Source organism: Lissotriton vulgaris, chromosome 9, assembly GCF_964263255.1.
Source record: "Lissotriton vulgaris chromosome 9, aLisVul1.2, whole genome shotgun sequence".
NCBI lineage: Eukaryota > Metazoa > Chordata > Amphibia > Caudata > Salamandridae > Lissotriton > Lissotriton vulgaris.
Genome location: NC_141697.1, coordinates 31,060,861 through 31,083,480, shown reverse-complemented (window position 1 = coordinate 31,083,480; position 22,620 = coordinate 31,060,861). Strand labels below are relative to the sequence as shown.

Genomic DNA, 22,620 nt, shown 5'->3' with positions numbered 1-22,620 from the left:
AGTCTTTGTCTAGTGGACTCACCAGGTTTCACAGTAACAACTGATGCATCCCTCGAAGGGTGGGGAGCACATCTAGCAGGACTGACAGTGAAGGGGAAATGGGGCAGCCACCAACAGTGTATGTTAATCTAGGGAGCTTAGGGCAAAGTTGTTGATTCCCAACTTTAGAAACAATTATATATATTTGAATGTTTTTATTTGCAGGAGTGATAAATGCAACGATTTGTTGTACATAATGGAAAGTAAAACAATTAATTTGATTTACTATATTCACTTCCAGGGGATCCTCCTCAATAGTCATAAGCACTGAATATTCCTGCCCATGTGCGGGGACCCCGGAAATAATAAAAATTATATATGAAAAACATATATATATATATATATATCTATATATATATATATATATATATATATATATATATATATATATATATACAGTTCTCTCTCTCTCTCTATATGTATATATATATATATATATATATATAAATTTTTTTCTCATACCAATGCAGCTCCCCTCTAGGAGGCTAAACAATATAATAAAACACATAAACTGCTTTTATAATATATGTATAAAAACACGAGGGCAAGTAGCACCTGAACTGTTTTTAATGAGTAACCTCGTGAAGAAAACTGCAAGCCTAGCAGACATTGTTAGCCTACAGGCTGCATTGTCAACCAATAGCATAAAAAATGAATTAATTTTCAGTTAAAACTGGCACCGTGCCTTTAAGGCAGCCATGCCCCCCAGCTTCCCATAATGCCTCAGGGGTGGCAGTTAGGTCAGTTGTCCTTTCTTGCTCTTTCTGTCAGGACCCTGGATTCACAGTGCTCTCTTTTTTGGGCTTTTCTGTCAAAAATACCTTTTGGGGAGGGGGGGGGGGGTTAGCTTCACTCAACGTCTTTTGACTTTAGAGTGAGGTTTGAACCATTTTTTTCTGACAGAATGGAATATTTTCTGTCAAAAACACCTTCTTTGTTTGACTCCTGCCCAGCCTGTGGTAAAAAGAAGGCCAGGTCAGACACACATGATGTGTGCATTCTCTGCCTCCCTGATTCACACTCTCCTGCCAGCACAGCAGGAAGTTATCTAGGAGAACCATCAAAGACAGGGAGAGAATCAGACTGTATGGCCTCTCTGAAAGAGGTAGGTCTCCAGTGAGGACAAAGAAAAGAACACGTTCGACGTCGAGGAGCAAGATCCCGATCTGTTCTCCTTCGGCGTCGAAGTAACCAGTGGCAGAAAAACAGTTGTCTAAGACTATGACATTGAGGGCCAAGTCTCCAGCGATGTTGGAGAAGCGTCCGGCATCAAATTAAGATCATCCGTCGACAGCCCTTCAGCGATGACCGGCATCACACAGGTCGACGTCAAGACACAGATCGTCGGAACACCGGCAGTCGGCATCGAGGCAAGGACTTCCGCCGACGTCAGAAAGGAGTTCAACGTCAAGGCAAGGAGTTCCATCGATGTCAGCAAGGAGTTCGACTTCGAGGCAGGGTGTCACCGCTGGTTTGACATCTGGCGTTGAGACAGGATTGTCCGGCGAAGAGAGGACAATCGACGTCGAGACAGCCTTCTCCGTCGACGAGAAGACGATCAACCTTGAGACAGCCGTCTCCGTCGAAGAGAAGACAATCAATGTTGAGGCAGAGGTCTCAGTCGAAGAGAAGACGATCGACGTTGAGGCAGAGGTTTCCGTTAAGTCGGTGTCGAGACCGAAGTCTCCACTAAGAAGGGGAAGCTGGACGTCGAGACAGTCTATTCATCTTTCACCACCATGGATGCAGCCTCTGCACCACTGGGCTGATCCTACACAGTCCGCAGGTGCAAGGCGTGCTTTGAGGCCTCTTCACAGGTCTCCTCTGGCCCGCCTGGTACAGGCTTTGGATTTCCCTCTGGCAAGATATAGGGCTCGCTCTCGCACTCCAGCTCCTTCCTGCAGGAGGAGATCAAGCTCACGCAGGAGAAGGCGCAGATCTCCAACGCTTTCCATCTCCTCAGCCCACTCCTCAAAAAGAGACTACTCGCCCACACCTACTAAAAGTCCGTCGTCTAGGATCTCTCCGGTGGACAATGTTAGCACGTTCCAAGACGTGCTTGCTAGGGGAGCTTCCAAACTGAGCATTCCTAGGCCAACTCAATAGAGCTCGTCATCGGTAATCTTCAAAACTTTGCACCAGAGGGCAGCATCTAGGCCCTTACTTCCATTGGTACCGGGGCTCATCGAACCAGTTATGGACATCTTCCTCATGCTGGCAACACTCAAAACCGCTCCGGCGAGAAGTCTAAAGAAATATCGTGCACCAGAGGGAGACCCTTTGTTCCTTAAGTCTTATCAACCACTGGACTCTGTGATTATAGCTGCGGCTAGGAAGACCCATTCGGTAGCCTCGTTGTCTACAGTACCACCAGACAAGGAGAGCAAGATGCAGGATTTGTGGGGGAGAAAAGTATGTGGCACTTCCGCTTCCATGCTTAAGGTCTCCAGTGCATTGGCACTCTTGGGGCGCTACAATAGATCTCTGTGGGACTCTCTCCAAAGCTTGCCAGAGAAACTGCCTAAGGAAGACCGTAAGGACTTCGAGGAGATCTTACAGGAGGGTAGCTTGGTGGCAAACCAAGTAATCAGTGCTGCAGCAGATGGGGCTACTCTCAGCCCATTCCTACACTCACGGGATGTGCGCCAGGTCATCCTGGCTTCGCATCACAGCACTGAAGCCAGAAGCGCAGTCCCGGATCCTCAATCTCCCTTTTTCCAGCTCCTCTTTATTCGGTACTCACACAGACGAGGAAATGGCATGGATGAAGACGGAGCTGGATACCCTGAAGGCGGTGGGGTTGGAGGAAAAAAAAGAGTTCCATCGCCGCTACCGCCCTAACGATTGACGATCCTTCCAACAGAGGGTTCAAACTCCTCATTGGGAAAAACACCAAAACCAACGGGGTCAACAAAAATCACAGTACCAGGGCCATAGATCCCCCAGAGGAAGAGGAGCTAATTGCCAGTCCTCCACCTCTACAAAGACTCCAACCAAGCAATGAGTGCCCGCTTCCTCCATCAACGCTCCAGTGGGGGGAAGTATTGTAAGTCATCTGCAAGAGTGGCGAGCTATCACGAAGGACAAGTGGGTTTTAGCTATGCTGCAGAGTGGGCACACTCTATGTTTTTGACATCATCCACCCTCGATCCCTCCGGTACCATCGTTGTACCACCAAATCCACATACTGCAAAGGGAAGTGGCAGTACTTCTACGCAAATCAGCCATAGAGAAGGTACCAAAATCAGAGGTTGAGGAGTCTATTCAAGATACTTCTTGGTAAAGAAGAAAGGTTGAAAATCCGAATACAGGCCCATTCTGGATCTGCGAGCACTCAACAAGTCCATCAAACGGGAGAAGTTTTGCATGTTGGCTCTCAATCAAATATATCCTCATCTCCGTCAAGGGGATTGGATGTGTTTGCTGGATCTGCAAGATGCCTACTTTCACATCCCGATATATCGGCATTGCAGGCAATACCTACGATTTCTACTCAGATCGTCCCACTATCAATTCAAAGTACTGACCTTTGAGCTGAAGTCAGCTCCCCGAGTGTTCGCGAAGTGCATGGCAGTAGTGGCATCCACTCTACCACGCAGAGGCACTTTTGTCTACCCTTATCTGGACGATTGGCTGCTGAAAGGCCCCTCTCCCCAGATTGTGAGGAATCATTTCTGTCAGTGCCTAGATCTTTGTCCTCATCTGGGTCTCCATGTGAACTTCTAGAAGTCGACACAGCAGCCCACACAAAGAATCCACTACCTCGGGACTATAATAGACTCTGAACTCGGAAAAGTGTTTCCTTCGAAGGAGAGAAAATTATCCATCACAAAGAAAGGCAAACAGATTTTAGACAACAATCTGTCTTTGGTGCGTCACATAGCCTCCATGCTAGAGCCAATGGAATCCTGCATCTTTCTGGTCCCAAATTCCAGGCTAAGAATGTGTCCTCTATAGCAGGATCTGGAGGACAAATGGGATCAGTGGACATTTTGCTGGGAAGACAACATTGTGTTGTCACACGCAGCCAGAGCATCCATCCCGTGGTGGATGAAGGGCAACCGGAGAGTAGGGGTTCCATTCCATCAAACTCCTCCCTCTCAGACTCTGATCACAGACGCATCCCTACAAGGATGGGGGGCTCACATGGGGTCTCTCCAGACTCACGGTCCTTTGGTCCCCAAAACAGCAATTGTACCACATAAACATGTTGGAGCTAAGAGCCGTTCTCCAGTATTGGGGTGTCTTTCATAGATTCACATGCTTGAATATTCCCCGTCGTCGGAGTGGGAGTCCCACGGTAAATAAAATAGCAATAAATGCTAAATATATAATAATATACAATAAATATATATATACATAATAAGGAAAACCCAAAAAATGCATACAATAACCATCTGGTACCTAACCAAGAGTTTCCACATAGGAATGCATGGGGAAAAAGAAGTTCCAATGCAGCCATTCCTTGTCATTATGTTAGTCCAAACTGCAGCCAATCAGGCGCCAGCAGCCCTCTAGAACCTTCTCCTCAGAGCTCAAGCCCTCAGATTTTCTACCGCACGTCGTGTGTAAGGGAGTCTCCCTGAGCTCTGCTCAGTTTCTTTCTTCAAGTGTTCCAGTTTCTTCCAAAATGTCTTCAAGTAAGAAGTCTCTCTTCAGAGCTTGTTCCTCATGTGGAAAGCTGAGATTATTTCATGATGACCCACACAGTAAGTGTATTTACTGCCTTTACCCGGACCATGAAGTGGGTACCTGTAAACTCTGTAGAAAATTCTCAGAGAAAACTCAAAAGGACAGAGAAGGCCGTTTACTTGTCTGGCTTCAGTGGCTTAAAGACAAAGATAATGTAATTTCTGACGCTGAAAGTCTTGGGTCAGGCCGTTCTAAAGCAGCTTCTAAATGTGGTAGTGTGCAGGAGGTGCCTTCACCATTTCTTAAAAAGAGGAAAGTTTCCCTCACAATGACCCCTGCGGTGTCTTCACCTTTGCCTACCACGTCTGGGCCCACGAGACAGAGCTCTCAGGCTCCTTCTGCTTCAAAGTCCAGTTTTTCTGTGAGGAAAACGGATTTGCCGTCGACGACGGGAGTTTCTACTCCGTCGACGAGAATGGCTGTCTCTGGTTCCAAATCGACGACGACAGTCACAACGACGCTGGCCTCTGGATCGTCGTCGGCTTTAGCGTCGACGTCTTCATCGTCGATGAGAGTGGTTCTCAGCTCTAAGACTGTGTCTTCTGTGATTCCTATTTCATCTTCAACGACGAAAAAAGCTCACTCGTCGACGACCCGGTCGTCGTCGACTAGAGGTGTGAAGGCTTTGACTCCGTCTACGCTCTTGTCGACGAGCGCACCGTCGACGGCTATCCCGTCGACGAGGGGACCTGTTCCATCTGCTCCGTCGACGACCGCTCCGTCGACGACCGCTCCGTTGACGATGACTCCGTCGACGATGACTCCGTCGACGAAGACATTGAAAGTGAAGGTTCCGTCGACGATGACTCCATCGATACCGCTGAAGACTGCTCCGTCGACGGTCTCCTCGTCGACGATGGCATCCAAGTCGATCCCATCGCAGAAGTCAATTGATGTCATGTCGTCGACGCGTACGCAGGACACTATTTCGACGCCGGCCTCTTCTTTTGCTACAATGCCTCTTTTGCCCTTGCAGTCCAGCAAACCACAGTTCGAGACTCTTACAGAGCAAGAGATGATTAATCCTCCATCTCCGCTGTTTGCGACTGATTCTGATCAAGAGTCTGATGACCAAGCTCACAGTCTTTCGGATCTAAATATTAAGTGCCAAGACTTCAGTAACGACGAGGAAGATGTTTATGGCCAACATCAAACAACTCACACTCAGGTTCCAACTGCGATGTTACCTATCTCCATGATATCAAACCTCCAAAGTATGTTGGAAGACTACAATCGGCGTTTCCCACCAACGCCACAGGTTACAACGGTCCCATCAGTAATAAATCCAGTTTCTAACCCGGTTCTGGCTCCTCCTCAACCAGCGTCGCCTGTAACTGTTCACCGAACTACATCAGTTCGTGTTCACACTACCATCTATCCAGAGGATGATGATGACGAGAATCCTCCAGAGCGTGAAGATGGTGAAGTTTCTGAAGTAGATGAGGATGGTGAGGAACATTTGGCGGAGTGGGATGACTATCGTGCTCAAACACCATCTCCTTCTCAGGTGCCTGCAGCGGATTCTCCTCCAGTAGACATCGCGGGCTTCCACCAGTTAATGGATAGGGCAGCACAGCGATTCAAATTGCCACGAGCACACCGAGAGGAAGATTGTTTCCTATACGATTTCAAAAACCAGCCCTTGAAACAGATCCACACAGTCCCGATTATAGATTTCATCTGGTCTGAGGGGGAGAAAATAATGAAGACGCCAAACTCTTTACCAGCTCAGCTGCCAAGGTTAGAAAAGAAATACAAAGCTCCTATAGGATCTCCAGCATGCCTTACAGGTCAACCTAAGCCCGACTCTGTCGTCACGCAGGCAGCTCAACGGGGTTCAAAGAATCCGGCGTCTACAATCACTGCTCCTCCGGACCGTGAGGGCCGTCGCCTGGATGCTATTGGGCGAAAATGTTCCTCCATGTCCTCTACAACAGTTCGAGTAGCTAACGCAATGGCCATATTAGGCCGTTATGACCGTCAGGCTTGGGCTGACATGGCCGCCTACGTGGCGTTACTCCCAGATGCTTCCAAGGCAGAAGCACAGAAAATTCTGCAAGAAGGAGAGAGGACGGCAGAAGAACTTATAGATTGTGCAGTGGATGTAGCCTGCACCGGTTTTCGCCAGCTCGCTGGAGCGGCCGTTCTGCGTCGGCAGGGTTGGTTACGCTCGACTTCGTTTCGGCAGGAAGTTCAGGCACGAATCCTAGATATGCCATATGACGGCGAGTCATTATTTGGAGCGCATATTGATGAAGCGCTACAATCCATTAAAAAGGACACGGACACTGCACGTGCTTTGGGTACCCTTCAGTTTAAGAAGCAGCCCTTTCGGGGTGCTCGAGGACGTGGCACTACGTCCACTTTTCGTGGAGGAAGCAGTCAATACCGGTCCTTCAACCAAGGTAACCAGCGTTACACCGGTAACCGCCAGCAGTCTTCCCGTCAGCAGCCTGCCAGAACTTACAGAGGGAAGTCTAATTTCAGAGGACAATCCAACAAACGTCAATGACTCCTCTGTCGAACGGAGAATTGGAGGTCAAATCTCTCTGTTTGGTTCTCAATGGTCCTCCATTACTACGGACCGTTGGGCACTCGACATTGTGAAGAGAGGCCATGCATTGGAATTTGTCGAGGTACCTCCTCCAACGCCACCTTCCGGACCACCACCCCCGCACCTCAAAGAACTATTTCATCAGGTTCGCCTTCTCCTTCAAAAGGGTGCGGTGGAAGTTGAGCCAAAGTCGCAGAGAGGGAAGGGGTTTTATTCCCGTTTTTTCCTCGTCATCAAAAAAGAACGGAGAATGGAGACCAATACTGGACTTGAGAGCACTCAATCATTATCTCAAGGACCAGACCTTCCGTATGCTCACGCTTACAGAGATCTTGCGTTTGCTCTCAGTCGGAGATTTCATGACTACCATCGATCTCCGGGACGCCTACTTCCATGTCCCAATTCTAGTGGCTCATCGCAAGTTCCTGCGCTTCAAGGTGGGGCACCTTCATTTCCAATTCAGGGTCCTTCCATTTGGCCTCCGTTCAGCCCCCCGAGTCTTTACAAAAATGTTGGCTCCGGTCATGGCTTTTCTTCGTCTCCAAGGCATACAGATATTCCCATATCTCGACGACTGCCTTCTGAAATCACAATCCCGCGCACAACTTCTACACCATACTGCAATCTGCCAGACAGTATTCCGTTCCTTGGGTCTGTCCATCAATCTGGAGAAATCTCAATTGCAGCCAACAACTTGCAAAGATTTCCTAGGAGCAACGTTGGACACCAACCTAGCCAAAGCATTTGTCTCCCGGGAACGTCAACAGAGGATCCTCCGGCTAGTTTCGCTACTTCTCGCAAAGAAGTGCGTTTCAGTCCGCTTGTTGAAGTCTTTTTTGGGGATGGCTTCGTCATGCATCGCTCTTGTCCCTCATTGCCGACTACGGGCACGACCTATCCAACAGGCTCTGGACAAGCAGTGGCGTCAGGTCACCGGTTCCTTCAACGATCAGGTCTCCATCACCATTCCCATGAAGAAGGCGCTCAGATGGTGGGCCCAACCACGCCAGCTGGCAGCAGGCACGTCTTTTCTGTCCAACACCCCAGATCTAACACTGACGACGGATGCCTCCCTGGAGGGCTGGGGAGCTCACCTCCAAGACCTGTCCGTGAAAGGGAAATGGACTTTCCATCAAAAGACCTGGCACATCAACAAGTTGGAGCTGATGGCTATCTTTCTGGCCCTGAAATCATTTCAACCAGTGCTGCAGGGAGAGTCAGTTCTCATACAAACGGACAACACGACCTGCATGCATTATATAAACAAGCAGGGCGGAACGAAGTCTCCGGTGTTATCCCGCCTGGCAGAGGCGATTTGGGACTGGTCCATCAATCATCAAATCCAAATCACTGCAGTACATCTTCCGGGGTTGTCCAACCTCCTGGCGGATTCCCTAAGCAGATCCCGATCATCCAACCACGAGTGGGAACTCCACCAGCCAACACTCGATATGGTCTTTCACCGTTGGGGATTCCCTGCAATCGACCTCTTTGCGACTCCAGAGAACCGCAAATGCCCCGCTTACGCAAGCTGGCATCCCCACAAAGGGTCCCAAGGCAATGCCCTTCTGATGGATTGGTCGAATCTCTTCGCCTACGCTTTTCCTCCGATCCCTCTAGTGCCTCGCGTACTTTGGAAGATGCGGAGAGAGCCCTGCCGCATCCTTCTGATTGCTCCCAGGTGGCCACGACAGGCGTGGTTCTCAGAGCTGCTACTCCTGTCTCAATGCAAACCCATTCTTCTTCATCCTCGAATGGATCTTCTCTCCATGAACAGGGGTCAAATCTACCATCCGGACCCCTCTTCCCTGAGCTTGTCAGCCTGGAACCTGAGCACTGTGAATTTGCACATCTAAGCATCCCTCAGGAGTGTCGTAACATCCTCGCTCAGGCCAGGGCTCCATCAACTATAAAAACCTATAAGTTGAAATGGAAACGCTTTTGCCACTGGTGTGCAGACGCCGGAGTACATCCTTTGCGTGCCACGCCCGCTGAGCTCCTCCCATTCTTTCTCCATCTGGCTCAGTCGGGTTTGTCACATGCTACTTTAAGAGTTTTTCTGGCGGCAATCTCCCGCTTCCGCCATGATGGCTCCGCCTCCTTATGCTCATCCAGATTGATACGTCAATTCTTCAAAGGACTTCTTCGGACTTTTCCTCCAGTTCGGCGTCCTCCTCCAGAGTGGCGCCTCAACATTGTCCTGTCACAATTAATGACTGCTCCGTTTGAACCAATCCATAGTGCAGACCTCAAGTATGTCACCTGGAAGGTTGCGCTTTTATTTGCACTGACGTCCTCACGTCGAGTGAGTGATATGCATGCTTTCACGATTAAACAACCATTTCTACAGTTCAAACCGGATTCTGTGCTTTTACGCACTAACCCTACTTTCCTTCCAAAAGTGCCGTCAGACTTCCATATTAATGAACCTGTTATACTGAAGTCTTTCTTTGCCAATCCGCAATCTCCTGCGGAACAACGCCTGCACTCTTTGGACATTAAAAGATGTTTAAAGTTCTACATCAGCAGAACAGCCCAGTTCCGAAAATCGGATCAGCTCTTCGTGGCCTATGGCCGTTTTCAAAAAGGGCGACCAGTCACCAAACCTACAGTAGCCCGCTGGGTGGCTTCGGCGATTGCTTTCTGCCATCAGAAAGCGGGAAAGCCTTTACAGTCTACAGTGAGAGCCCACTCTACCAGGTCTGTGGCCTCTTTGACTGCACTCTTTGCCGGAGTTCCATTGCATCAGATTTGCAGAGCTGCCACGTGGTCCAGCAGGCACACGTTCACGAAGCACTACAATCTGGGTGCCATGGCCGAAGGGGATACCGCAGTGGGACAAGCTGTGCTCCGTAATCTTTTTCAATAAGGTGAGCCTCTGTTCTACCCTCCTCCTATGGTTTCCAGTCTTATGCATGTCTTCTCTATGTATACATATAGTTTTATAACTTCTATAACATGGGTTTACACCTGTTGATTCCAACCTTTTGTGTATACATTGCATCCTGGAAACTTTGTGTTCGGATACGGACTGCTTACTATTCTATATTCAAGCATGTGAATCTATGAAAGACACCCCAATACTGGAGAAGAACAATTGTTACTTACCTGTAAACAGGTGGTTCTCCAGTATTGGTGTCTTTCATAGATTCACATGCGACCCTCCCATCCTCCCCTCAGAGGCTCGCTTCTCCTCATAGACTCTGTGGTCACTCTTGTGCTACGAAAATCTGAGGGCTTGAGCTCTGAGGAGAAGGTTCTAGAGGGCTGCTGGCGCCTGATTGGCTGCAGTTTGGACTAACATAATGACAAGGATAGGCTGCATTGGAACTTCTTTTTCCCCATGCATTCCTATGTGGAAACTCTTGGTTAGGTACCAGATGGTTATTGTATGCATTTTTTGGGTTTTTCCTTATTATGTATATATATATTTATTGTATATTATTATATATTTAGCATTTATTGCTATTTTATTTACCGTGGGACTCCCACTCCGACGACGGGGAATATTCAAGCATGTGAATCTATGAAAGACACCAATACTGGAGAACCACCTGTTTACAGGTAAGTAACAATTGTTCTTCATCTCCCTCTCAAGGCTTTCCTCCCTTCGATTCGGACAAGTTCCATCCTAGTACAGACTACCAATGCCATGTACTACCTGAACAAATGGGGGAACTCGCTCGAGGACACTCTCTTTGGAGGCTCAGACCATTTGGCATTGGCTTCTGGCAAGGATCCTTTCCATCACAGTGGTTCACTTGCCGGGAGAACGGAATTTTCAAGCGGATGCTCTCAACCAATACTTCGAGGACCAGCAGGACTGGGTTCGCAACGACTAGGTGATCAAAGACATTTTCCTGGCTTGTGGTCGTCCAAGCATAGATCTGTTCGCGGACGAGGAAAACCCAAAATGCTGAGACTTCGCCTCAAGGTACTACCGGCCAGGATCGAAGGGGAATGGCCGAGGAAGTGGTGATACCTGGACCTTCTGCATCTGTCAATATGCCCACACAAGAGGCTGCCGTGCAAACCGGATCTGCTGTCCAAGATAAACGGGAGGATTCATCACCCAGCCTTCCCTCACTGACCTTGGCAGCATGGCTCCTGAGGTCCTCCAGTATGGTCATTTAGGACTTCCACAGGACTGCATGACCATATTGAGAGAAGTGAGGAGATCCTCCACAAGACACTCTTATGCTTGTAAATGGAAGCGTTTTTATGTATGGTTCGTACAAAATCATTGAAATCCCACCAAAGGGCAGGAGGAAGTAGTTTTGCCATATCTGCTTCATTTAGCCAGAGCAGGTTTGCAATTCTCTTACATTAAGGTGCACCTAGCTGCTATTACTGCATACAGGCGCTCCCCTACTCAACCCTTGTTTTTCCAGCTACAGGTAGTGAAGGACTTCCTACAGGATCTCAAGAAAGTCTACCCTCTGGTCTGACCACCTTCACCACCTTGGAAGCTGAACTTGGTTCTATCAAAGTTGATGGGTCCACCCTTTGAGCCTATCCACAAAGCAACCTTACAACACCTTACGTGGAAGGTAGCTTTCCTGGTGGCTATCACCTCAGCTCGTAGGGTGAGTGAGATACAGACTCTCTGTTCAAAAGAACCCTACACGGTCTTCTATCTCAATAGAGTGGTCCTCCGAAGGTGGTGTCTGATTTTCATATAAATCAAATCATTTCTCTTCCGACCTTTTTTCCTAATCCCTCCACTCCAGCTGAGAGGGCGCTGCATTCATTAGACCTGAAAAGGGTTTTGAAGTGTTATCTTTACAGGTCAAAGTCATTGAGAAAGTATGATCACCTATTTAATAATTATGGTTCGATCAGGACAGGTTTTCCAGCAGCGAAGCGGTCCATCTCCAGATGGATAGTCTCATGCATCAAATTGGCTTATCAGCTAGCGCAGAAGCCTCTTTTTACCACTCCCAAATCTCATTCCATGAGAGGAAAAGCGGCTACGACTGCTTTTCTCAATAATGTACCACTCTCCGAGATCTGTAAAGTACCTACTTGGAGATCAGTGTATACATTTACAAGACACTACTGTCTTGAGACAGATACTAGAGCGGACACCCAAGTAGGCCAAGCCTCCTTGAGAAATCTGTTCAACGGCTGATTTTTCGGTTGTTGTTAATTGGGTCACTTTGTTTTTCATTTGCCTGCATGTGGATGATGGGCTTGCTATTCTTTTCAGTGCTTATGACTATTAATGAGGATCCCCTGGAAGAGAAGGATACGTTACTTACCTGTAATCCTAGTTCTCTTCCAGGGGTATCCTCATCAAAGTCATAAGCAACCCACCCACCTCCCCAGGCAAATGAGATTATTTAGTTATTAAATGTTCTCTTGGTGCCCTGATCTTCAGGGTTACGCAAAGATCAACTGACCTAACTGCCACCCCTGAGGCATGATGGGAAGCCGGGGGTCATGGCTGCCTTAAAGGGACTGTGCCAGTTGTATGTGAAAATGCTTTCATTTTCTTTGCTATTGGTTTACAGTGCAGCCTGTAGGCTAACAATGTCTGCTTTTCTCCAGTTTTCTTCATGAGGTTACTCATTCAGGGGCTGATTCACAGAACTAACTTTAGACAAAATCCTAAAGTTACACCTGTTGGTAGTCACAGAAGTTAGCATTTTGTCTTAAGATAGACTTAAGTTAGGATTCTGTCTTAAGTCTGTCTTAAGACAGAATCCTAACTTCTTTGAATACCAAAAGAAGTAAGTTTAGGATTTTGTCTTAAGTTAGTTATGTGAATCGGGCCCTGAAATCAGAGTTCAAGTGCTACTTACCTTCATGTGGTTTTATAAATATATTATGTATTTTACAAAAGCAGTTTGTATTTTATTACATTGTTTAGCCTCCTAGAGGGGAGCTGCATTAGTATGATGAAACACTATTTATATATATAAGGGCACTTGCCCTTTATTATGTTGCAATTTATAAATATATTTTCAGTGTGCACAGAACACAGAGAAAAAAGGAAAAAATACCCAGCATGAGCCACAATGGACATCAGAGGGGATTTTTTAGGAAGCCCTCACTCACCACCCTGGGTGGTGACATGCTTCATCATCGGGCCCACCAGGAGAAGCCAAATGCCTCCCTGGTGTGCTACAATGCCAGATTACTGCGGAGCTGGTTCTTTGTGGCAAGAGTGTCAAAAAGAAATGTGAGTTAAAAATGTCAGTGACTGTACCATATAAAAAAAAATTTATTCAATGGTCAGTTTGGCATGGATAAAATATATGTGGGAAAACTACCAGTTTATGACTTGGTTGTTTCCACTTAAAGTGGGGTCAACATGTTTCTGCCCTTATGTGTATGATTTACTGGGCTTTGGTCAGGACCATCAGTTTGTGTACCTCGGTGGTATGGGCACGCTAAGGAACACCCTTACCTGAGGACGTGAAAGTTAAAAACAGGTGTAGAAAAATAAGTGCAAAAAACAAACCATAAGTGATGGGGTACCTTCAAGTTAGAGGTATCAGTATAGTCTGAAAGGCAAAAGGACATACAGACACATAAGACATACAACACATAGTTAGTGCAATTTATCACAAGGGTTTTCTGCATAGAGATAACTCTGTGTGGAAGTGCTAGGAATCAGGAAACAGGTGATTATTGTGCCATAAATGCTATTTTAGTGCTGGAGAACGCTGTACTCAAGGTAGTTCAGCGTGTGGACATGCACTATGTCATGAGAACTGGCCGTTGGACATATCTGCTCAAAATACATCACTCGTGTCTTAGCGATCAAGGCGCCCAACTAGAGGGCAAATGGTGATGTCAGGGGTCGTCGGAAAAGGTATTGCTGACGAATACTTTGTATAATTCTCACTTGTAATTTACAAGATCCACACCCCATGGGTCTCGGGAGGGGGTGGAGGCGACAATGGCACACCCTGTATGGAAAAATTAAAAATGGCAAGATCGGAGTTAGGCTCAAAGGGTAGGGGAGGTACTCGGATTACTTATCTGATTCATGGTGAAAGGAGTCTGAGGATCTTACGCCCGCAACGCCTGTCACCCATTGTGCACCTAGCGTCTACTGCTACCGGACCCCGTGGATGTGGGCCGGGAGCTGAGAACGCTAAAGATCGGAGCTGACGGGGGCGTGGTGGGGAGGTGACGGTGGCCAATCAGAGTCTGGCTCGAGCACGAGGCTTGAAGGTGTCAGCCAGTTAGATCCGCGGCTCAAAGGGAGGCTCGGGATCGGAACAGGTGGCTGGTTGGGCCCAATCGGTGAGCGTGTCCAAAGCAAGGCTTGGAACACAGCTCCATCGGACCCTCTTTGATTAGGAATATACTGGGATAGTATTGTCCCGGAGGGGTAAATACTGTAAAAGCAAAGTGGATGAAAAGGAATTAAGTGCATGGTGATGCTATTTTAGTTACAAATGAAAATTCAGAATTGTGAATTCAGAGTTGGATTTTTATATGTGAGCAGAAAGGATCGAGTCACAGAACAGGAGTTAATTTATGTGTCAAAGACACAGCTTTAGTGGCATTAGCGTTTGAGTACTGAACTCCAAGGAATTTGATCATTGAGGCCAGTGATGTGGGTCCCCAGCCTATATACCCAACGTTGCTCCTTCTCAAAAAGGATGTTGGTTGTGTTTCTTTCGGTAGTAATTTGCTCTATGATCGTCCATTTTAGGTCATTTGGAGTGTGGTTGTATTGAAGAAAATGTTCGTTCATCTTTGTTGTGATTTTCCGGCATCTTATGTTACTGCGGTGTTCGCAGATTCGTAGTTTGACCTTGCGGGTAGTCATTCCCACGTATCTTTTGCTGCATGGGCACGTGATCAAGTAGACCACATTGGTCGAATTACAATTGGTATGTGACCTCTGCGACGAAGTTTTACCAGGTTCCAAAGAAAGTTCTTTGGTATGTGAGGTCAAGTGACACACACTGCAGTTTGAACACGGGTAATGCCCAACGATTGGTGGTGGTAGACCCCACGCGCTAGTGATGGATCTTGCTGCGTGTGGGTTTGTCAATTCTGCTTTTAGACAGGTATGTACTAAGGAGTCTTTGAGGCTCCTTCCCTTCTTGAAAGAGAACCGTGGTTTGTCCCAGGTCCTCTTATTACTTGTCACTATCTTCCAGTGTTTATTAATGGATTTTTTCATGGCGTCTGATAGGCAACTGTAAGTGGTTACACATGTGAGCGGTATCTCATTGGTTTCCCTCAGTGTCTACTAGGAGTGCTTCTCGGGGTTGATTCCTTGCACGTTTATTTCCTTTCTCAAGTATTTTCAGCGGATAGCCTCTTTCTCTTAGCCTGGTGGTCAGTTCACCTGCTTGGGATTTGTAGTCCTTGATATCACTACAGTTCCTGCGTATCCGGAGATACTGCCAGTAGGGAAGGTTTTCCTTAAGGGGTCTGGGATGATGGCTCGAGAATTCAAGGAGATTGTTCTTAGCAGATGGTTTGTAGTGAGTTCTGGGTGTCAAACTGGTGCCTTGGATAGTGATGACCACGTACAAGAAAACCACAGATTACTCTAGCAAGCAATGTGTAAATTTAAGGTAAGGATCTAAAGTATTGATCCATCTGAAGAACTCTACAAGGTCTTCCTCGCCTCCTTTCCAGATGAGGAGGATGTCGTCAATATACCTCCTCCATAATCCTATGGAGGAGGCGAACGGGTTGCTGGTGGGAAGGATATGTTTGGTCTCAAAGTCGTGGACATATAACCCTGCCAAGTGTCCAAACCACTAGCCTCCCCTAGCTCACTTTCCCAGTCCTGAAAAGACTGACACTCCCGTGCCAGAGGGTCCTCAGTCCCCTCCCAATCCGCCTCGTCTCCCTTCTCCTGGTACTCAAATGATGGAGCCGGATCATAGAAGAAATGTTCTTCCCTCGACGTCGAATCCGGCGTCGAGCCGGGATCCGGAACCGGATCCAGTGGGGCCCTGCGGCATCGGGACCAAAGTCGCCGCTGGGGCTGAAGCACCCGGCCCGCTTGGGCTCCCAGTCGGGACCGTAGTGCCCGAAGGCGCCGCGGAACCAGACGGAGGAGAGAGCGACCTCATGGCCATGAGGAAGGCATCGATCTCCGGTGTCGCGTTCTGCCCAGGGACCGGCGGGTATGAAGCAGGCGGCATTAGCGGTGTCGCCCTAACCCCCAGCCACGTCGGGGGGGGGAGTCAGAAGAGCGGTGTCGCCTCTTCGACTATTTGTGCCTCTTACCTGAGGACTTGGAGCCCGACGAGTGGTGTCAACTCGCCGAGCTGTGATGACTCCGGCCCCGCGACCGGTCCCTCGACCTCCTTCCGGACCGGGACCTCGAGCGGCGCAGGCCGACTGCCGGAGCTCGAGGCGCTTACTGGACCGCTCCCACCTAGCCTTCGACGTCAAGGCCCTGCAGTCGGGGCACGACTTGTCATCATGGTCGGGCCCCAGGCAATGCAGGCACCAGCGATGGGTGTCGGTAACCGACATCAGTCGGTTGCTGTCGGCAGAGGGTTTGAACCCGGGCATCCCTTCCGGCACCGATGGAGTCGTACGACTCGAAAAACAGATCAAAAAGATCTAGTCAAAAATTGACTAAGGGTACCACTTTTTCCGGATCGGCGCTTCCTGGCGCAGAAAAAGAAGAACTGATGTCAGCGCGCGAGGGCTGCGTCTAAATACTCCGGCGACGTCATCCCGGCGCCAACGACGACGGGCGCGGAGCCGCAACCAACGCGCAGGGGTACTGCTATGCAAAAACTTCCGGATCCAGACTGACGCCTGGGAATATTCTAAGGTAAGGATCTAATACTAACCTGTTTCTTTCAGATAAAATATCTAAAAATAAATAGTTTTAAACAATGTAGTGAATCAGTATAAAAAAATATAACACATAATAAATTTACAAATTATCATTTACAAAACCTTTGAAATTCACTGAAAAAACCATAGGTTTGAGCCACGTCATAGTTAGGAATTAGCATTTAAAAAACCTTAGAAATTCACTGAAAAAAACATAGGTTTCAGCCACGTTATAGTTAGGAATTAGCATTTAAAAAACCTTAGAAATTCACTGAAAAAACCATAGGTTTCACACATATTTAGCTGGACATTTCACTCATACAAAACCATTGAAATTCCCCTGTTATAGTTAGTTCAGCTAACTATAACTCGCCCGCCCGCAATGCACTGCTGATGACGTCACATATTACATCACTCATGACATGGTCAGTGACATCACTCATGACATCACTCATGACATCTCAAATTACATCACTGATGACATCATCCTTGTGAAAGAGTGGCAGGCCTCCTCTCACCGTAATATAACCTTTGATACTCACATTCAAAAATAGAAACTAAAATTTTCAAAAAAATGGAGATACCAAATACCAGTTACAACAACCTATTCAGTAATTCCAACATCTACATACACATCCACTCATTCACCAACAGTTCTATATATGTTATGTTATGTTATTTTAATTTGTACAGCGCACAGCTACTCTGAAGTGTCCCGGCGCTTACAACAAAAAGGCAGAAAATGCACAATAACCAATTAAAACAGTAGGGTTTAGGGAGTATAGTCACTCATACATTTACTCACTCATTTGAGATGTCATCAGTGATGTCATGAGTGATGAAATATGTGACATCATCAGCAGTGCATTGCGGGCGCGCAAATTAATAGTTAGCTGAACTAACTATAACGGGGGAGTTTCAATGGTTTTCTATGAGTGAAATGTCCAGCTAACTAGAACATGTGTGAAACCTATGGTTTTTTCAGTGTGTGTATATATATATATATATATATATATATATATATATATATATATATATATATATATATATATATATAGCTGTATATACATATATGTTTTTCATATATAATTTTTATTATTTCCGGGGTCCCCGCACATGGGCGGAATATTCAGTGCTTATGACTTTGATGAGGATATCCCTGGAAGAGAACCAGGATTACAGGTAAGTAACTTATCCTTACGGTCACATCAAGAATCTTTTTACAAAAATTGGCATCACAGTTCAAGATCACTGAATCCTTATGCACTCATAGCAGAAATTACTTAGTTTTAGGAGTAAGGTGGAACTGAAGGAAAAGAATAGCTTCATTTCGCCAACCTTGTTGTTTTCTCCCCATGTTTCAGGTGTGACCATATTTTCAGTCGGAATAGCCTGGGCACCGCTGGAAGACCTGAAGGACATGGCGTCTGAGCCCAAGGAGGCACACACATTCTTCACCAGAGAATTCCCGGGTCTGGAGCAGCTTGTGCCCGACATCACACGACGAATCTGCCGCGATTACATGGATTCTCAGAACTAGAAAGAAGACCATGGGTGGTTGTGAAGGATTGGCTGCTGGCACTGAACTGAACTCTCATAAAAACACAACTGCTAATGTTCTGCAGCCTGCCCAGCGCCACTTCGAACTCATCAAGGAAGATTGGGTTAGGAAACAGGTGTATGGATTCAAAATAATATTTAGTTTCGCTGACTGCAAATCAACTACATGTATCCTACAACCAGACATTAATCCTGCTGCAGTGCGCATACATATAGGAGTGGGAATATTGGCTCTGATGTTTCAGATGTGGTGAGAAGAACATGGCTGCATTCTAGCTATTTTAGCAACAGGTTACAAAGCACTTATAACTGCCTACCATGGGTTTTAACTTCTTGTCAAATTTGTATTCACTAACACATGTAAAAGATCTGTCTATGGGCCTTATGTGCAGAGTCTACTTCATTTTCAACAAGAGATGGATTGTCAAATGTTAATTTAACTCCAGATTTAGAGCTGCAAACATTGACTCATGGTCTAGTATCGACAAGGCTGACAACGCTGATCTCTGAGGTCGATAAAATGATTACCAGTTTCATCTGGGAAAACATGAATATAAATCATGTAATGTGCATTTGCTAAAAAAACGTGAATGTAAGAACAGACAATCGTGTTTTCTGCAAGGATGCAGTTTTTACTGTCTTTTGAATAGGTGATTCTGCAGTGCTTCATTAGGGTAGGTGTGATGGCAGCTTGTGCCACTGGGGTCTTAAGATTTAATTCTCTGAGTGGGAGTTTGAATTTTGAACCTGCTACGTGTAAAAAAGTAAAAATAATGAAATCCGTCTGTGATCACATTGACTTTTACAATTACAATTTCCTTAAACCAAACATACACCCTAGACTGTATACGCAGTGGTAAAGCATGAAGGTTTGGAGAAAGACCTGTAGACCACCACATACTCTAGAATATATTGCGTTTGTTGACCTTTCAAACATATTGGCCTTCATTCTGTCTGCTACAGTTAGACTTTTCTCAGGTTTGATAAACATAACCACCTCGCAGGAAACAGTCAAGAATCGTAAAAAAAAAATGGTCACCTATTGTATGAACTAAATTAAGAAATAACTTTGTGTTAATTTCTAATAAAAATAAATATCAGTTTTATTTTGTGGGTAATGCATGTGGATTTACTGTTCTTGAATATATAAAGTGCAAAGTTGTGCTGTGAACCCAGAATTGAAGCAAAAGGTGGTACTCCAAAGTGAGACAGATATGAATATGATGAAGCTGGATTGTTTGGTGGAGGAGTGGGTGAAATAGTGTGCGATTGGAATGCAGGATCAGAGACTTATAGGCCACTGTGAAATGGAGGAGAGTCCTGGTAGAGCTTTACTGAAAATGGCAGCAAGACTCATTTGTCCTGTAATAGGGTTATGAAACACATATTGATTCCGAATCGCACCAACTTGTGTATATTACAAGATGGTATGTCCTCAAAAGACAAACCTGCAAATGAGACTGCAGTGGAAGTATAAAGGGAATGAAAAACCTTTACATTTGACTTTTGTGTGTAGTGGCAAAGTTGTGCCGAACATTTAACACAACATGGCGACACTGGGTCTTACTACTAAAGTAGCAGACTGCAGGCTTGAAATACTTTGGGAAAACTCTATGGTGTCATTAAAGTAGTTTACACTTTTAAACCCTATGGTATCTTATAGAGCAATCAGACCTATGTCAAGAAGAAACTTATTTCCCCAACATTCGATATTTTAAAGATTCATCTGCTTGAACTATTGTTATTGCTATAGACAGAAACTATATTGCAATTGTTTTTCACACACTTGTTTTATTGCAACATTTTTCTTTTTCCTTACAAACAACCCGCTTTGTTAAATTTTCATATTTACTCCCGTATTGGAGCGTTCATAGATTCACATGCCTGAATCATTCCCAGTCGTCGAGATGGGAGTCCCTGGTATATAAAAAAGGCAATGCTTAGATAAGTACCAAACTGAAAAGAGGCCCTAGGCCCATTTCCATTTTGCAACCCATAACTCTTGTTATGTAAAAGAGACCAAAATTGTCCCTGAACCAAGTAGAACCTCTCACCCTTTAGAACACTCCTGAGAGAACCTTTTGCCTCTCAGATTTTCTACTGCACGTTGTGCTAGGGATTCTCCTTTGAGCTCTGCTCAAATTTTCTCTTATTACTTTGGTTTTGGAGTTTTTTCCAGTGAATTTCAAATCCTGATTTCATCTGCATTGCTGACTACTAATACATTCTTCCTGAGAATATCTGGAAAAGAAAAGAAGGGGTTGTTTAGAGCCTGTGCCACTTGTTCCAAGAAGAGGCTCTACACTGATGACCCTCACTCTGACTGCATCTACGATCTTTACCCCGACCATCAAGCGAAAGACAGTAAGGTATGTTGTACCATTTCAAGTAAAACTCTAAGGGACCGCAAAAGACACCTTTTAATATGACTTCAAAAGCTTAAGGCCAGAAAGGAGGTTATCTCCAGTGATAGCTTCGACTTCATCTAGAAGGTCACAAAAGAGGAAGAAATCACCTCATTCTCATACCTCAGAAGAGGGTCCTGAGAAGGCCCGCAAATGACCACTCATGGGTCTTCTGGGCGTAGTCCCTCAAAATCTCCTCAACATAGAGAAAAGGAGAGTAAGGGACATGCTTCAGTGGATAAGAATGTTAAAAAGACTGGGTCTGAGCCATCTAAATCACCCCCTCAGGTCAAACAGGCATTCAAAAAACCTTCTTCAATGCCTCCTGAGGTAAAATCAACAATTTCTACATCGTCAAAGGGAGCGTCGACGAAAAAGACTTAGTCGAGGAAGATTGAAGTAAAGTTAGTCCCAAAGAAGCCTTCAAAATTAATGACGAGTGATTCTTCGCCGACGACGGTATCGACGCTGGTATCGTCGACGACGTCAATTTTAACGATGATGCCGACTACTCCGTTGGTGGAGTCGACGACGGTGACTAAATCGTCGACGACGGATAAGATATTGATGTTGATGTCAAGGGCGGCTTCAACGACGATGTCGTCGACATTGATGGCGATGATTTCGATGACTGGCTCGCCATTCTATTTGTATTTTTATTTGTCCACACGGATTAAAAAATTAACGATTCTTTTATTCACAAGTATTTTCTTTTCCAATTTCTCACTTCTACCTAGCTTTTCTTTCTTTTTAGGTATTTTAAAAAAGTATTTTCATGAGGCAATATGTTTACATTTTGCTGCAATTTGTTTACCCCAAAAAGTAGAGGTTAGTACTGAATGTGATGAATAAGCTTACCATCTTTAACCCAGTCATTGATATTTTGGAGAACATATTTCACTTCCTTTCTAAAGCATTGAGTGATACCTTAACACCTTAGACGTGTTCCCATTCCTAGCTCCTAAATGTGGTTTGCCAATTCCCCTTCTACTTTAAGAAGCAGAAAAAATCCTTGAGTAACTCCAATCTTCTCCTTGGATTCCAGCAAGTGCCCAACAGTTGAAACGAGGCAGACGTACCATAGACTGAATGATAATGTATTCAGTGATTAACAAAAACCATCAAAAAATTTCCCACATATCAAAACCATTTCATTCATAAAAGACAAATCTGAAAAAAACACGTAGTGACAGATTCCTTACCTTAGAATTACCCCTAGGCGTCGGACTGTATCCAGAAAGTTTTCGTCAGCAGTACCCCTGCGTGTCGGAAGGTGGCGTTGTGCGGCTCCGCTTCCTTCGTTGGCTTTGTGGTCCCGACAAAGATGTCGCGGCAGCTACTTAGACGCCGCCTTCGCGCGATGAGTTCTTTTATTTTTTTCGTGCCAGCAAGCGCAGATCCGCCAAAAGAGCAAGTACCCCTAGTCACTTTTTGACTGAGTTTTTTTCCAGGCTTTTTGTCTCAATTCTTTTGAGTCGATCAACTCCTGGTGTCGTAGGTATGCCCGGGTTCTAGAACTGTGGGGATTGTTCACCATATGGTGTCAGTGACGGGCCCGCACCGCGTGTCTCTACTGCCTGGGGCGCGACCACT

At 46.0% G+C, this 22,620-nt stretch overlaps 1 protein-coding gene across 1 annotated transcript in view; it reads left to right on the top strand.

Annotated features, from left to right (window-relative positions):
- COCH (cochlin) overlaps positions 1-19,728 on the top strand; it is a 432,915-nt gene extending 413,187 nt beyond the window's left edge. Inside the window, exon 12 of the mRNA XM_086936983.1 lies at positions 18,427-19,728. Coding sequence (XP_086793109.1) covers positions 18,427-18,602 — 176 coding nt within the window. The 3' untranslated portion in view covers positions 18,603-19,728. The remainder of the gene's footprint in view (positions 1-18,426) is intronic.
- Positions 19,729-22,620: the final 2,892 nt, after the last annotated feature.